At 39.0% G+C, this 16724-nt stretch overlaps 1 protein-coding gene across 2 annotated transcripts in view; it reads left to right on the forward strand.

Moving 5' to 3' along the window:
- Positions 1–16724, forward strand: part of DIAPH3 (diaphanous related formin 3) — a 463148-nt gene that overhangs the window by 292824 nt on the left and 153600 nt on the right. For both annotated transcript variants that reach the window (XM_075918921.2, XM_006113561.5), the window contains 2 exons: positions 5197–5361; positions 11762–11897. In XM_075918921.2, coding sequence (XP_075775036.2) covers positions 5197–5361; positions 11762–11897 — 301 coding nt within the window. The remainder of the gene's footprint in view (positions 1–5196; positions 5362–11761; positions 11898–16724) is intronic.

Raw genomic sequence — 16724 nt, forward strand, 5'->3', positions numbered from 1 at the left:
TAACAATGCTAGCAATTCTAGTGCCGAGTTCATGTCCCAGACACTGACTTGCAAGCAAACATCGGCTTTTGACAATCTATCTGTTACTCATAGTATAACTCTTGCTTATTTATTTTGGCTCAGGGTTTAGCCCTTACACCAGGCGCATGCTTCAGGCTCTTCCTTTCTCCTACACCTTTGTCCTCATCAGCTGGTACTGTCGGGCTGCTGATGTCTAATTGTATGTAGATTGCTAGACTTTGCAACCTTTTATTCTTAATCTGTTTCCTTAGAGTATTGAGTGTGGCCAGGGATTGTTCCCTGATTATGTCACTGACATCCACCCAATTCTAGGGCACAGCACAGCACTCCTGAAACCAACCCTCAAAAGGGATCAAAACCACAAATAAATAGTCTTTCTCTGAACAAAGAAAGTTCATGAGGATATTTGCCCTTTTTATCAGTGGCAGCAGCAGGTGCGGACAGGGCGACACCGCAGAGATTGTTCTGGGGGAAACCAGCTTTTAAGCCAGTTTCAGTCCCCTACCCCTTGCTGCTTCTGATATAGAGGTGGCGGGGGGGGGGGGGAAGGGAGAGGGAGCAAATAGTCGACTATTCAACTACTTGCTATGAATGAGCTCTTCTTGTTTCAAGTCTTCGCAAACTCTTTACTATCATTAGGGTGTCTAGCCCTCTTTAGAGTTTTCTTTGTATGCTAGTGTGCCAGGCCAATTTCCAGGCCAGCTGAAGACAAAGACCTGATAATTTTTTCCCTTACTTAAATAGTCTTCTCCCCTGGGCTGGAATCCTTTGTTCTTTTCCCTTCTATGGAAAACTAGCTGGTCAGATTAGAATTCCTGTACTATTTGGTATGGTCACATGTCTTACTACTTTGGACTTAAGGGATAAAGGAGGCTGTTTACAAGTCTTTAATTTGATGACTCAGTCATCAAGGCTTCCAGAGCACCAGAGATGCAATTTCATACTTGGTATTTTTAACTTTTCATTCAAGAATGGATAGGGTACATGAGGGATTTTGTCCAAAACATCTCCCGAGTTATGCATATTTATGTTTATAAGTTTTGTAAATCATGGGGGAACCATCACAATGAGATCAGCCTTAATTAATGTTAAGGTATTGGTTTTTTAAAATTGTTGAATACTTCTCAAAGAATAGCTCCTATGAGTTGTTAGAAATGTTCCCTTTTACATACCGGGAATTCCTTGGAGTATTTTATGTTTGCAGTGCTGCAACTCTATTGGTCCTAGGGTATTAGTGGCAAGCAAGGGGAGGAGTTAACAGGGCACTTCATCTTGGATGGTCCCTTAGAATGTGTGTTAATTATTCATACTACACATTTTGTTCCATTTTGTGTTTAGCTGTGACACCCTGAGTACCTTTCGCAAACCCATGAGAGAGTTGTGTAGATGGTTTCTTTCACAAACAAAAGGGGGTGCTGTGGTCATTATGAATAAGTCCAACTATAACCAGGAGGCAACCAGACAACTCTCCAACACCACATTTTACAAACCTCTCTCTTCTGATTCCACCTCAGAATACCAAAAGAAACTACATTGTCTCCTTAAAGACCTCTCTACATCTACTCAGGACCAAATCCACACAGAAACACCTTCTGACCCTCGACCAGGATTGTTCTATCTGCTTCCCAAAATCCATAAACCTGGATACCCTGGATGTCCCATCATCTCAGGTATCGGCACGCTCGCTACTGGATTATCCAGCTATATAGACTCTCTTCTCAAACCCTACGCAACCAACACTCCCAGCTATCTCCGAGATACTACTGACTTCCTGAGAAAACTACAAAACATCAGTAACTTCCCTGATACTACCATCCTGGCTACCATGGATGTAGAAGCTCTATACACCAACATCCCACATAAAGATGGATTACAAGCAATTAGAAACACTATCCCAGAGGACACCACTGCCAATCTGATAGAAGACCTATGTAACTTTGTTCTCACCCACAATTATTTCCAGTTTGAGAACAACTTATACCTCCAGATCAGCAGCACAGCCATGGCTACCCGCATAGCTCCACAGTACGCTAACATCTTTATGGCTGACTTAGAACAACGCTTCCTCAGATCCCGTCCCCTTTTACTCCTTTTCTATTTACGCTACATTAATTACATCTTTATGATCTGGACCCACAGCCCAGAAATACTGGAGACATTCCACAGAGATTTTAACAACCTACACCCCACCATCAGTCTAAACCTGGACCATTTTACATGAGAGATCCATTTCCTGGATACTACAGTACAAATCACCAATGGTAAATTAGACGCCACTCTCTACAGAAAACCCACTGACTCGTACAGTTACTTTCATGCCTCCAGATCCCATCCAGAACACACCATACGATCCATCGTCTATAGCCAAGCCATTCGATACAACCGCATCTGAAATAATTTATGCCATCATGTGCCGACAGTGTCTGTCTACTATGTACAAATGTCTCAGACGCTTCACTAAAGTATCAATGTACACAAAATGGACATCAGACAGTATCACAAAGAAAAAACAGTTTCTAGCCATTTCAACCAGAAAGGGTATTGTCTCAACGACTTGATTACCTGCATACTGCTTCAAAGGCATTTTAACACCAGACTTGAAAGAGAAACTGCTGAACTGTCATTCATGCTTATATTTGACACTTTACGCCAGGATCTTAACAAAGACGCTAATTATCTTACCCGTTACAAAGATAGCTTCCCCAATTATCACCTCTAATATGATTAGCTCACAGACATTTACTCCCCCCCATCCCTCCTCTGTTCTGAAATTTGATTTGTCCTTTTTGTATGTGTTCACTTTTTTTGATTGTATCCCTTTTGATATACAGGCAGTCCCAGGGTTACGTACAAGATAGGAACTGTAGGTTTGTTCTTAAGTTGAATCTGTATGTTGAATCTGTATGTAAGTCGGAACTGGCGTCCAGATTCAGCCGCTCCTGAAACTGACCAGTGGCTGACTACTGGAAGCCTGAGGCAGAGCTGCTCTGCCCCGGGCTTCCTGGAATCAGCCTCTGATCAGTTTCAACAGGCTGAATCTGGACGCCAGTTCCTACTTACATACAGATTCAACTTGAGAACCCCAGGCGTCCCCAAGTCAGCTGCTGCTGAAACTGATCAGTGGCTGATTCCAGGAAGCCCGGGGCAGAGCAACTCTGCCTCGGGCTTCCTGTAGTCAGCGCTGGTCAGTTTCAGCAGCGGCTTACGTGGGGACACCTGGGGCAGAGCAGCTGGGGTGCTGCTGGGTTGCTCCAGTAGCGCTGCTCCTCGGTGCTACTGGACCAACCCAGCAGCACCCCAGCTGCTCTGCCCCAGGCGTCCTGATTAAGCTGCTGCTAAAACTGACCAGCAGCGGCTGAATCAGGATGCCTGGGGAAGAGCAGCTGGGGTGCTGCTGGGTTGGTCCAGTAGTGCCCAGAGCGGTGCTGCGGGACCAACCATCAGCGCCCCAGCTGCTCTACCACAGGCATCCGGAGAAAAGCCTGGTCTGCTGGGGGGGGGGGGGGGGAGGCGTACTAGCTGAACTCCCCCCAGCAGACCAGGGAGACACGGGCGGCGGACCGAGACGCACCGCGGTCCCGCCACCCAGGTCCTCCGCGGCTTTGCTCCGCGTCTCCCTGGTCTGCTGGAGACGGGGAGCAATGCCTCTGAGGACGCTGGCAGCGGGACAGCCGTGGCGCGTCTGGGCTGTCCCGCTGCCGGCGTCCTCAGAGGCTTTGCTCCCTGTCTCCCTGGTCTGCTGGTCTCCAGCAGACCAGGGAGACGTTGAGCAAACCCCGTTCGTAACTGCGGATCCGACATAATTCGGATCCGCGTAACTCGGGGACTGCCTGTATATGGTCATGCCTATTTTCTTCCACAATTTGATCTGAGGAAGTGCGTCTGGCCCACGAGAGCTCATCACCTAATAAACCATCTTGTTAGTCTTTAAAGTGCTACATAGTCCTGTTTTTTGTTTCAGCTAGACTAGACTAACACGGCTATATCTTTATTACAGTAAAAGATACTACCTCATCTATATGGTCTCTCAAAACGTTTGACGCTGTTCTTGAGTATGGAATATGGGAAAACTCTAGATCATACAGTTTTAGGAGTTTTATGGCACTCTTCAAAGGTATATGCAAATAAAAAATCTGTACAGAGGGAGCTAGAGACTAGCATATGCAAATTTGATTTGCAACACGTGTGAATTCAGCCTAAATTCTCCCATTTTACCTATAGGGTGTGTCAACAGAACTCAGCAGTTTTGTCGATGGCTGTAAACCTCATTCTACGAGGAATAGCACTTCTTGTCGACAGAAGGTGTTACTGCATCTACACTGTCCTTTGCATCTACACTGTCATGTCGACAAAGCAAGCTGCTTTGTTGACAGAATTGGATGTAGTCTAGATGCTCTTTGTCGACAGTATCTGTCGACAACTTCTGTCGACAAAAGCCAGTAGTCTAGATGTACCCATATAGGACAGCAAAGTGCTTCTGTTTCTACAAATCTGCTATCCATAAGATTTTATATATAGCTTTCCCACTTCCTCCACCATCCTCCCACACACAGGTACACACATACATGTACATACATCAAGCCTGATATATTTGCAAAAGAATTTCCATCATAATTAGGAATTTTGGACAAAATTTGAACTCTGGATGCTTAAATCCATACTTACGCATCCAAATGGATATGACCTGTTTTCAAAGGATCCAAGCAGCTCCCATTTCCTTTTGAAGTCCTTGATGTATGTTGTTTTATATAATATAATATAATATAATATAATATAATATAATATAATATAATATAATATAATATAATATAATATAATATAATATAATATATAGCTTTCAGATAATGTGCTCTATATTATTTATTGTAGGAGGGGCTGGTAGAAACTATTATTAAGGTTGCTTGACAATTTCCATTATATGTAAAATCAATGTAAAGAATATTTCATTCAATCACCATACTAAAAAAAAAATCAAGAAAAATTAATAATCATGTTTGTCATTAAACAGTTAGGTATGTAATTTGTACTTCAGTAAATGGGTAATTTATTCTGTGAGATAATTTGAGAGAATGTTTTGAAAGATAAAGTTGATTACAGAGAAACGGGTAGATAAATCATGTTAACTTTCTTTAGCTAGCTTCACTGAATGCTCTTTTAACCTTAACAGTAATATACAGCTTTGCAGTTAATGCAAGAGAACATTACCAAAAACTTACCAGGATGCATGAGAACATGGAAAAGCTCTATCAAAATGTGATGGGATACTATGCTATTGATTTGAAAAAGGTTTCGGTGGAAGAATTTTTAACCGACTTGAACAACTTCAGGACAATGTTCTTGGTACAGTATGTCAATTTCTGTTAAAAATTGTTTTCTAGGAATCATTTGTTTTATACTTCAAATCAGAGATGTTAAATTGTGTTTAATCAACCAATCGACTAGTCGATAGAATTTCCATCTACTAGTCATTTAGTCAATAAGAAGGGGGAACCGCGGAGCCACTGCAGGGTTGCTCCTGACCTCAGGAGCTAACCATGCTGCAGCTCTGCCTTTTAAATGTATAAAGAGCCACTACTCAACTATCTGATAAGCTTATGCTTGTCAGACAGTTCACTAGTCACTTATATCACTATTTCAAATATTGATGAGCTATTCAATAATTTGTCATTTTGACACATTTTGATACATTCATATCAGAAACCTGACTTTCTGCATCCCAGATTCTATGATGTAAAGATAAAGAAATATTAATTATCTTGAAATTCTCCATGCTATCAAAATGAGAAAGCTGAATTGTTATAAATCTTAAAACTCAGTCCTTGATTTGAAATTTAACATTGAGGAATTTGGGGGTGGCAGAGAAGAAATGAGTTCGAAATTATTTTCTTCTGTTTATCAGGAACTTCTCCTGTCTGACTCACTATACGATACTTGAATGACCCAAGAATTTCTTAATATAAACTTGAAATGGGTTCCCAAAATCACGTGAATCTGATGTGTATATTATAGTTCAGTACAGAATATCATGAGGTCTCAAATAAAAGTTGTTAGTCTTGTCCTTAATATTGTTGTGACATTTGTGTAGAGATATTTATGTATATATACTGAAAATATGTTTTAAAAGCATGCCAAGGTAATAGTCACCTGCAAAGATTTTTAAAAAATAGGATTTCCTTCCATATCCTCTGTTTCTTTTTCAGGAGGTAAATGAAACATCGTAAGATCATACAATAGATGCCTATTTACATAAAAAATTAATAGGAAAAAAGCACAAAGAAATAAACCAGCTTCAGAGATTATCCTGTCTATGAGCAAAAACAATGAATGTAGGGGTGTTGTGCTGGCTACTTCCCAAGGCAACACCAGTCCTGCCTTTTGCATAAAATAGGGAATAATGTTATCAATTATAGAACCTTCATAAGGATTTTTTTTGTTTTCATGGTTTACTGGATTTTTTAGTATATCCTAAATGCCTAGGTTTTCTGGGAAAGGGGGTTTCTTTTTTGTTTTTAAGAGGTTCACTCTTTGGTGTCCTTTTATTTAAGGATGGATAGGATTTTTTTAGAAGCAATTTTAGTTGCATAGATTAAAGAAAATACATTAGACGAGCCTCTAAAATATTAATCTTTTAACTTTTGATGATTTTTCATGATCTCTCAGAAGCTGGCAATGGATCTCTTGATAATTACCTGTTCTGTTAATTCCCTCTGCAATTGGTCACTGTTGGAAGACAGGGTACTGTGCTAGATGGACCTTTGGTCTGACCCATTATGGCTGTTTTTAATCTGGATGTCACAGTTACAGGTGCTTAAAAACATCTGAAACATAGTTGCAGCACCTGTCACTTTTTCACACTGGTGATAGTTGATCAACCATTGAACACTTTTCTGTCAAAAAGGAATTATGATAACATTTAAGTTGACTAAGTTATAGGATCTGGCAAATGGAGTTGTTAAAGGGGACTTATTGTTTCATTAACTGCAGGGGATACTCTAATGTTATTTAAATGTAGTGTTAATAAAGAGGCACTAATGATGAAGATATTTGATAATTACACTATAACATTTTAATATGGTAGTTGTTAAATCAGCATGCAGTTTGAAATCAGATTTCTTGCTTTTTCTTTTAATTTTTGGTGCATAGTATGTGGTAAAATGTTATAGATTTGCATAATTAAGAGGCATTAGATATGCTTACAGTTAAAACCAATATCTGTGCATAATTAAATTTTACAAATGAAGAAAAGATTATTTTGAAAGCTAAACACTTTAAAGGAGCTATGTATATGACCGACAAATCCAGAGAGTATAGTATATTTTTATTTGCTTCTACTTAGCATGTTGATGTGCTTGCTGTATTTAATACATTGGGTCAGTATTGGACTAAAAAGAAAAACCCACATCTATCTGATAAGTACTTTGTTATAATTCTGCACTGTACAATTGGGCTACCTCCAGACTGCATCCCTCTGTCGGCAGAGGGATGCAAATAAAGCACTTTGAAAGTGCAGATGAGCCCGGGATTTAAATATCCCGGGCTTCATTTGCATACTCACATTCCGGCGCTGTGCCAGTCACTCATTTTTTGAAGAGTACAGGATCTGTTGAAAAAACTCCCCGCTGTCGGCAGAACCGTGGCTACACAGCACTTTCACTTTCGAAATGGTGCATGATTGGCACAGCGCCAGAACGTGAGTATGCAAATGAAGCTCGGGATATTTAAATCCCAGGCTCATTTGCACTTCCAAAGTGCTTCATTTTCATCCCTCTGCCGTCAGAGGGATGCAGTCTGGAGGTAGCCGTAGAGAGGAGAGGGAGAGGATGTGCAATATTTCTGTGTGGAACAATTATCTTCCTGATGGCTTAGGAAGGAAGAAAAGTTAGTCCTTACAAATAGGCTAACAAGTGGCATTTGAATGTCTGGTCTGGAAAAAAAAAAAGACAGAAGTATGTAGCACTTAAAGACTAACAAGATGGTTTATTAGGTGATGAGCTTTCATGAGCCAGACCTACTTCCTCAGATCAGTATGTGGAAGAAAATCAGCACAACCATATATACCAAACGGATACAATCAAAAAAATGAACGCATGTGACATTGAGAAATCAAGTTTTAGAACAGAGTGGGGGTGAAGGGGGAAGGTTAGTGTCTGTGAGGTAAGGTTTGGTTGTGACAGGAAGAGGGGATATGCCTGGAATGGGATTGCTTCTCATAAAACTATACAGAAAAGAGAGAGAATCACCAGGCAGATGAAAGGGGCTGACTGCCTTACCAAACCCCCCATTTGCCCCACACACACATCTCTCCCATTTGGGACTGTCCCCGCCATGAACCTCCTCCCGCCCCCCAGGGCCCTTTACGGAAAGCAGGGAGACTGAAACTTCCCCCCACTCTCCGATTTGTACAGAAATATTGGCTGTTCCTTTTCATCGGAGAGAAAGAGAAAAGTTCAGTTTCCTGCATTCCTCACTCTGGCTGGAGAGTGCAGGGGGCTGATGAACCTGGACCTGAACCAGCTGGCAGACATGTACCCTTCCTTTTCCTTTGTCCACTGGAGCTGCAGCAGCCATGGAGAGGCACTTCACACTTGGCCCCAATCTGCTTTGGTGAGAGGGGACTGGGGTAGTCCTCTCTCCCTGGGGCAGCTTTCATATTGAACCCCTCCTATCTAGCCCCACCTATATATATATATATATATATATTTTGAATTAGGGACCCATGCATCTCCAGGTAAATCTTCTAGTTTTACATAAAGTTATCTACTTATTGCCTGAATATGGAAATTTTGGAAATTCCAGTCGTCATAATATATAGATTTCTGATAGTGTTGTCCCTGAAATAATATCTTGTGTAGAATGAGAGAGTGAATATTGACTAGTGATTAGAGCAGATGACTAGGAATTAGATGTGTTCAGCTATATTTGTAACTCTGCCTCAAAATCTCTTGTAGCCTTAGGCAATTTAGTTAACCTTACTGTGTTTCTAGCTGTAAAATGCTTAACTTGCTAACAGTTATATTACTAACTTTATTTTTCAAGTGCTTTGAGATCCCACAGAGGAAAGATCTAGCAATACAAATTATTGTTTGACTAAATAAAATCAACTATCAGAGAAGAAAGCTTATGAGAGATTATAGTAGATTTGCTTTGAGACTAACTGTACCATGATGAATGTAATGTTGTCTTCTCTGCAATACCAGCTGTGAAATATGCAATTGCACGAATTTTTTTTTTTACATTTTAGACATTCTGATTAATCGGAACTTGTTTGGTTTGGTAATAGCCACTGTGAAAAACCATTTGCTTATTTCACAGACAAGAGTAATCTGATCTTAACTTTTCAATTTCCATGGAAACAATATTAGAGTGGGAGTTTGTTGGTTGATGTGCTCATGTTTTATTTTAACATTTTGGGTATGTGTTACAAATTGTCAATGGTGTTTGATTGTATGTTGAGACTATAACAGGACTGATCCAGTACAACATAAGTTGAGGAAGGCTATCTTTCTTAAACTAACATCTTAGCCTCATTATATAGAACATCTGAAACTCCACTAAAGTTGCACAATGATTACATAAGTAGACATTGATTACACACCTGTAAATTCAAACCACGATCTTCATGAGTGGTTATAACCAGTAAAAAGGTTATTTTCAGCATGTACAATTATATTCAGACTGAAGTATTGAAAGAGGAATTCTCTATTTTAGAATCTTTATGCCTTTAATTCCTTAGATTTTCAAAGAATATATGTTGAGTAACTGTTTCTTTTTAGTATAGGCATGATTAGAAGCACTACCTATTATTAAAGTTGCCCAGTGTTTTTCATTCTACGATCTTGTTTTCAATAGCTTATATTTAAGCTAACTTTTACTGTTTGTGTGGAATTTTCCAATGCAGGATGTCTGTCTCAAACTCCAGTTTTTTGGATATTTTCACTCAAAACAGTTCAGTCAATTCAGTGAATATGGCTAACGAAAAATAAATTGCTTGTATTTTAGAAAGTTATTGAGACCTTTTCTTTGAAATGCTCTAGCATAGTGCCTTTCAAGCTAATGTCAATAGACCTTAGGACTGTGGAGATTACGTCTAAGATTTCCAAAGGGGTATACATCTCCACTGAATTCTTTCAGTGATATGTCAATTTTAAAAGGTTGAAAACCACTACTATAGCATCCCTGTGCTTTGAAGCAGGGACTTCACTTTACAACTTTGAGGTATCCCCAAACCAGGTCCATCCTGTGCATAGAATGACTCACAGGTGCTTGACTTTGCTTCCTTTTAACATATTGTGGTGTGTATGTGCGTGTATGGTAAGATGAAAGATTTTGAGGTGTCTAACTTAAGATCTGTATGGCCTGATTTTCAGAGGTATTGAACATTCACAATTCCCCTTAAAAGCAGACTCAAGATGTCTAAATTTAGTGCCAAAAATTACTAGATTATTTTTAGTGGGCTGGAAGTCACCAATAAAGCATGAAGGGGAAACTCTGTTTATGTATATACATGGCTGATAATTTAAATAGAGTAGTTAATTTTTAATATCGTTATATTGATTTTTCAAATTAGTCAAAAGTAGAAAATTAAAAGTAACTATTTACCAAGCTACCATTTTCAACTCCACAGTTAACATAGAATTGTGTCTTGTATTTGAATCAGAGTTTTAGATTTTGCTAACAAAGTGTACATTCTGTCCTCCTAAAACAAAGTTGCTATTTTAGTACTGAATGACCTTTCTGAAAATTTACAAGCAATTCTGATAAGTTTGGATTGAAATTATTTTTTTAAATGGGTCATTTGGATATTTACCTTGAGGGAGATCATTTTTGTCAGCAGCTACTATCTACAGATAAAAATGGCAGGGAAAATGCCATAATGGGAAATATTTAAAAAATTAGGATAAATGGTAGCTTTTTTTCCTGTGCTTTGTGGTTGACAGTTCGTGCTTCAGCAGTGACTGAATAATGTTCTTTGGAGTGCCTGAAGCCACAAGCTGTTCTCAGCAAAAATAGCCGCGACCTAATTCATCTCCACCTTACAGTGCTTTCTGATAGCATGAGGCTTCCACCTTCCCAGGGCAGCTTAACTTCAATCCAGTGAGGAGCAATGAAAGACATTTGTCACTTTTGCTAAAGGGCAACCTGTGACCTCAGACTCATTGAGAAGGCAAATTCTAGATATTTTGAAAGAAGGAAGTTCATTAGTTCTTCTGAATGGTGAGAGTTTGTGCCATTCTCTGTGAAAGCCTTTTTCTTGGAAAGAGTTAAAGATGATAGAACCCTGTACATTCCTAAAAACCAGACAAGGTTAGGTGGGAGAAAGGGAGAGTCTTGGCAATATTCACACAAAGATTCTACTATGCTTTTAAGTCAGATCTGGGCATCATAGCTGTTTCTCTGTACCTTCATTTATTTGGGTTTCTTTTCACTGTTAACCTGCATGCTGACTTCCCGGTTTATAATGCTTGTTTGGAGATAATTACAACATTCCTATTATGTAGTTTACCCCAAGTAACTGATATATTAGAGAGTAAAATATACCATATGGAAAGTACAATATCTTCAGATTACATGCTATTTAATATGTAAAAGACTTGTTAGAAGGTATAAGTGACCTTTTCGTAGAATTATTTGACGGTTATAAGTTTGGTTTTTTTTTTAATTTTTATAGTTCACAAGCTTGCTTTGTCTGAAATTTCACTTACATTAAGTTTTATTACCAATATATCTTTTTTTTTAATAGCAAGCTGTGAAGGAGAATATCAGAAGAAGAGAAGCAGAGGAAAAACAGAGGCGTGTGAGAATAGCTAAGGAAAAAGCAGAAAAAGAAAAATTAGAGAGGCAACAAAAGAAAAAACGCTTGCTAGAAATAAAAACAGGTGAGTAATATGGAAAACTGCCTTTTCTATCTAGTGTTATATAGAAAATGGAACTACAGCTTCTATTTTGTTATTATTTTGATGTGTTATGGAGGAGAGACAAAAATAAATAACTTCAGCTAAATAGCACAGAAATGCTGTGCTTAATTTTGATTTTAACAACTTGTTCCAGCTTATCTTCTTTTCTCAGTCTATACTAGACTTTGAAATGATGGTTGGTACTTTCCCATTCACTATTTAGTGAACATTTTGTACTCACATATTAATGATTTATCTCCGTTAAAGCCAACCTGAAAAAGAAACAAACAAAGTCACTTCCCAACTCATGAATGCACTTTATTTATATTTTAACTAAGGGAAACTGTGATTTTTAGAATTACTCCTTTTATGACAATTGGCTTCTTTTATGTAGCTAAAATTCTTCTTGGGAGTATGTGTCAGTATGGATCCCATTGTGAGCTTACATGTGCCTTGTGCACCTGTGAATGGAGTTATTTTGTTTATCGTTCTCCACAAGAACGCAGCCAGGAGGACAGAGAACAGAGAGCCACGTCTCCATTCAAAAAAAATGCTCCTCTGGTTTTAAAATGTGTGAGAAGTGCCGCAATCTTATGCTCACTTCTGATGGCTACGGCATCACCACCCTACACCATTTTTCACAAAGACAAGGTTGTTCTTTGATCCTCTTGCTTGTATAACGTTTGCTCCGATGTCCACATCAATGAACCTATTATCCTCCCCACCTTCTGCCCAAAGCCTCATGCTTCCCAAGAGGAGACCGTTCTATACACCATGGATGTCTGAAATAGGGATGTTAACTATTGGTTATTTTACTAGTTGAGTAGCCGAAGGAATTTCCATCAACTACTCGACACCCACTTCTGCATTCCTCCTTTGAAATGTACAAGAGCCTCCAATGGGGCTCGGCATTACAAAGGGGCAGCCACGGTGTTTCAAAGGGGCAGCTGCACAGCTGATCCCGGGCTCAGTTATGCAGCGCTGCCTCTTTAAAGTATCCCTTTTTCTCCCTCCCTTTGCTGCCCCTATCTGATAGAGGCAGTGTGTGTGTGGGCGGGGGAGGAGGGAGAGGGTCTGAATCAACTAGTCGACTGACTATCTGATAAGCATTTGCTTATCGGATAGTTGACTAGTCCTTAACATCCCTAGTTTGAAGAATATTATAGTTCTATGTAGACCGTACACGACCCATCCAAAAATCACAGATCCTGTTTGTTTCACTAACAGAGCATTCCAGGGGAATTCCACTTTCATCACAGCATGTCTCAAAACTGATAACATCCTGCATCCTTGAGTCTTACTCCATCCAAAGCATACCTCTCCCTGCACTCTGTAGAGCGCACTCCACTCGAGTGGTGGGAACATCAGCAGCCTTTCTGAAGGGAGTTCTACTTAAAGACATTTGTCGTGTGGCTACCTGGGCCTCTGACCATACTTTCATGAGTCACTATGAATGGACATGAGTTCCGTGGTAGCCAGCACAATCCTTTCATCTGTGCGTAAGACCTAGCTGAAGCCCACCTACTGTGTTTGGGTACCGCTAGGTGGGTACCGCTTGGTAGTCACCGACAGTGGAGCCAACCACAGGGACATTACTCGAAGAAGAAAGGGAAGGTACTTACCTTGTGCAGTAATGACAGTTCTTCGAAATATGTATCCCTGGGGGTGCTACACAACCCACCTCTCCTCTCTTCTTCGGTTTGACACTCACAGAAGAGAGCATTCACAAAGAAACTAAGGGAAGTCAGGCCGCACACGCTAACTCCAAAGGCATGGCCCAACTAGCTACTGCTAGAAAAAGTCTCTGATATGTGGTACGAGATGAGCCTGACACCAACAGTGGAGTATACCCATGCGGGGGGGGGGGGGGAGGGAGGGCGGGGAACATGTCAAAGAAGTAGTGTAATATTGCAGAACTGGTAAAACAAGAGGAAATGCCTCTTTTAATCTGCAGTGGTAGAATGTGTAAAGAGGTGATGAGTACTTTATTGTTGATACAGTTCCTCTGCTAGTACCCCTCTTTCTTTTTACCAGTCTTTATCCAGTCTAATATAATGCTTGGTACTGTGTCTTTAAAAACCTTCTCATCAAATAAAAATGTAGGTGTTGATAATGTAGTGCCCTAACTCTTTATACACATGTATTTTCTGTTAATTAAGGGGGCAGCCAAGGGCTGAGGCATAAGCTACAGGGGCCATCAACTCAAATAAACGCTAATAATTATTTTGTGTAGGTACATATCAATGTAGAATCATTTGTATCTAGATAGATGAAAATAATGATTGCAGACAACTTACATCCACTTGGATGGGCCAAATGCCAACTTTGTCCCTGCTTTACAAAAAATCTAATATTTGAAAATGAAATATGGGTTTATGTATTGGTATCTGCAATGCATGTAATTTGATTCATTTAATTTATATGTGGCAAACTAGAATTGAATCAAATTGTGTGTGGCTGACATTTGGTATTTATGATTTTGGGGAGGAAGAATGAAGAGTGTATTGTAAGCAGTGCTGAAAAAATATACTTTAACATTTATTATTATAAATTAGTATTCATCTTAAGAATACTAACACCCTAGAAGCCTCAGATCAGGAGTTTCTCCCATCATGCTACACACTCATGAAAATATAGTCCCACTCTTAAACATCTTGTAATCTAATATCTATTTAATACATTTTTAAAACAATCTTCCTTTACCAAAATTTATATATTGCTCCTTCACTGGTATTCTAGGTTATGAAATATACAGCTAGAAAATATTTTATATTTTATTTATCTGCATATCTGAAACAGTACCTTTACTGTTCTTTCATTAAACAATTATAGAGGCTTTTTTATTATAATATGTATATTATAAAAGGGAGCCTTGATTTGGTTTATTGAAGCTGCTATGATGTATCACTTAATTCACAATATTTGTTTTACTCAGTACATTTTCTAGACACTGTAGTCTGTCATGGACAGCATGTAAGTTTTCTGTCCTATAGTTTTTAATTGTTGTGGCTTATGCATACACTTCTGGTCTGTACAATTCTTTAGAGTGAAACTATTTTATTTTTTTTTCTTTGCACTCACTAACAGCCAGATCCATCTCCCAAATAAAACAACTAAAAGACTTTCAATAATTTCAGTGGGAAATGATCTCAAGAGTTAAATCCACCTCTACTAGACAGAGTCAAAGTAAATATACTCTGTTCAGGAGACTGCTACATAGGACTGGATATTATGGGTCTTTTAAAAATACACTGTTTTCCAAAATAGATAAATAGGTTAATTGTACATTAAATGGTGATAAAGTTTCTCAGGGATAAAATATAGGTTTGTATCTCTCATGGCAGAACTATTCATTTTATTATTTCCATGAAAATAAAATTAACATTTATGATAACTCTGTTTTTATGGGTGTTTTTCAAAGATACAGATCTGAATGTTAGACACAAATATCTCCATATTTTGAGGTATAAAAATAAATTTGCTTATGAACTTTGAGACTCAAATATAGTCAAACATAGTGACATTTGGGTTTATGTGACTAACCATAACAACAGATCTTAACTTGGTGGTAAAAAAAAGCTACATATTTTCTACTGAGACTCCACATTAATTCTGAGAAAATATTTTATTCAGTTAAAACACTTAAATATTTATTTTTTTCTAAAACTGGTAGTCCTTAGCAAAAATAATGCAAAATGTGACTGTTTTTGTTAAAGCAGAACAGAAGAGAACAAAACCAGTTCCCCAAACTCTTCTCAAAGGGTATGTCTACACTACCCTGCTAGTTCGAACTAGCGGGGTAATGTAGGCATACCACAATTGCAAATGAAGCCCGGGATTTGAATTTCCCGGGCTTCATTTGCATAAGCCGGGTGCCGCCATTTTTAAATCCCGGCTGGTTCGAACCCCGTGCCGCGCGGCTACACGCGGCACGAACAAGGTAGTTCGAACTAGGCTTCCTAGTTCGAACTACCGTTACTCCTCGTGGAATGAGGAGTAACGGTAGTTCGAACTAGGAAGCCTAGTTCGAACTACCTAGTTCGTGCCACGTGTAGCCGTGCGGCACGGGGTTCGAACCAGCCGGGATTTAAAAATGGCGGCACCCGGTTTATGCAAATGAAGCCCGGGAAATTCAAATCCCGGGCTTCATTTGCAATTGCGGTATGCCTACATTACCCCGCTAGTTCGAACTAGCAGGGTAGTGTAGACATACCCAAAGATATTAAATTATATCCATCATGAAATGCTTTTGAATTAAGATTTCTCACTCTTTTTAAGCCAGCATACTTTAGTTCCATGGGTCAATAGCTAATGGAAAGGGATCTTTACATAAGATATAATGTATACTAGTAACATTTAGGGACTAGACTTATTCATTCTGTTCAGATTCTCAGCAGAAAGCATGCCAGTCAATTATTTGGATCCTATCACGTGTAAAGAACCCTAAAACTGTGATAACATCAGCTAAATTTATTGTATTATAACTGAGAACTCCATCATTGTGGCATCTGTTTGAATACTACTTAGATAACAAGCCACTTCAATCAGTAGTTATTTACATAGTCTACTCTTTTTTTATTCAAAAGCAGTGAAGTGATGCCACAATGCTCCCTTATAGCTTGAGCCTGCAATCCACAATATATTTTGTTTGTTTTAATTTTTGTTAAAATTACTCAGGAACAATGTTTTCTCTATTTTTTCCATCCATGTGCAGAATATTTTTTTCTGTATGCACCAAAGCATGTTTGAATGTGCACCACCAGTAACAATACATACTGCTGGATGTGGGAGCACTGCTAATCAGCTGGG

The sequence above is a fragment of the Pelodiscus sinensis genome, chromosome 1, assembly GCF_052426305.1.
Source record: "Pelodiscus sinensis isolate ZL-2025 chromosome 1, ASM5242630v1, whole genome shotgun sequence".
In the NCBI taxonomy this organism is placed as follows: Eukaryota; Metazoa; Chordata; order Testudines; family Trionychidae; genus Pelodiscus; species Pelodiscus sinensis.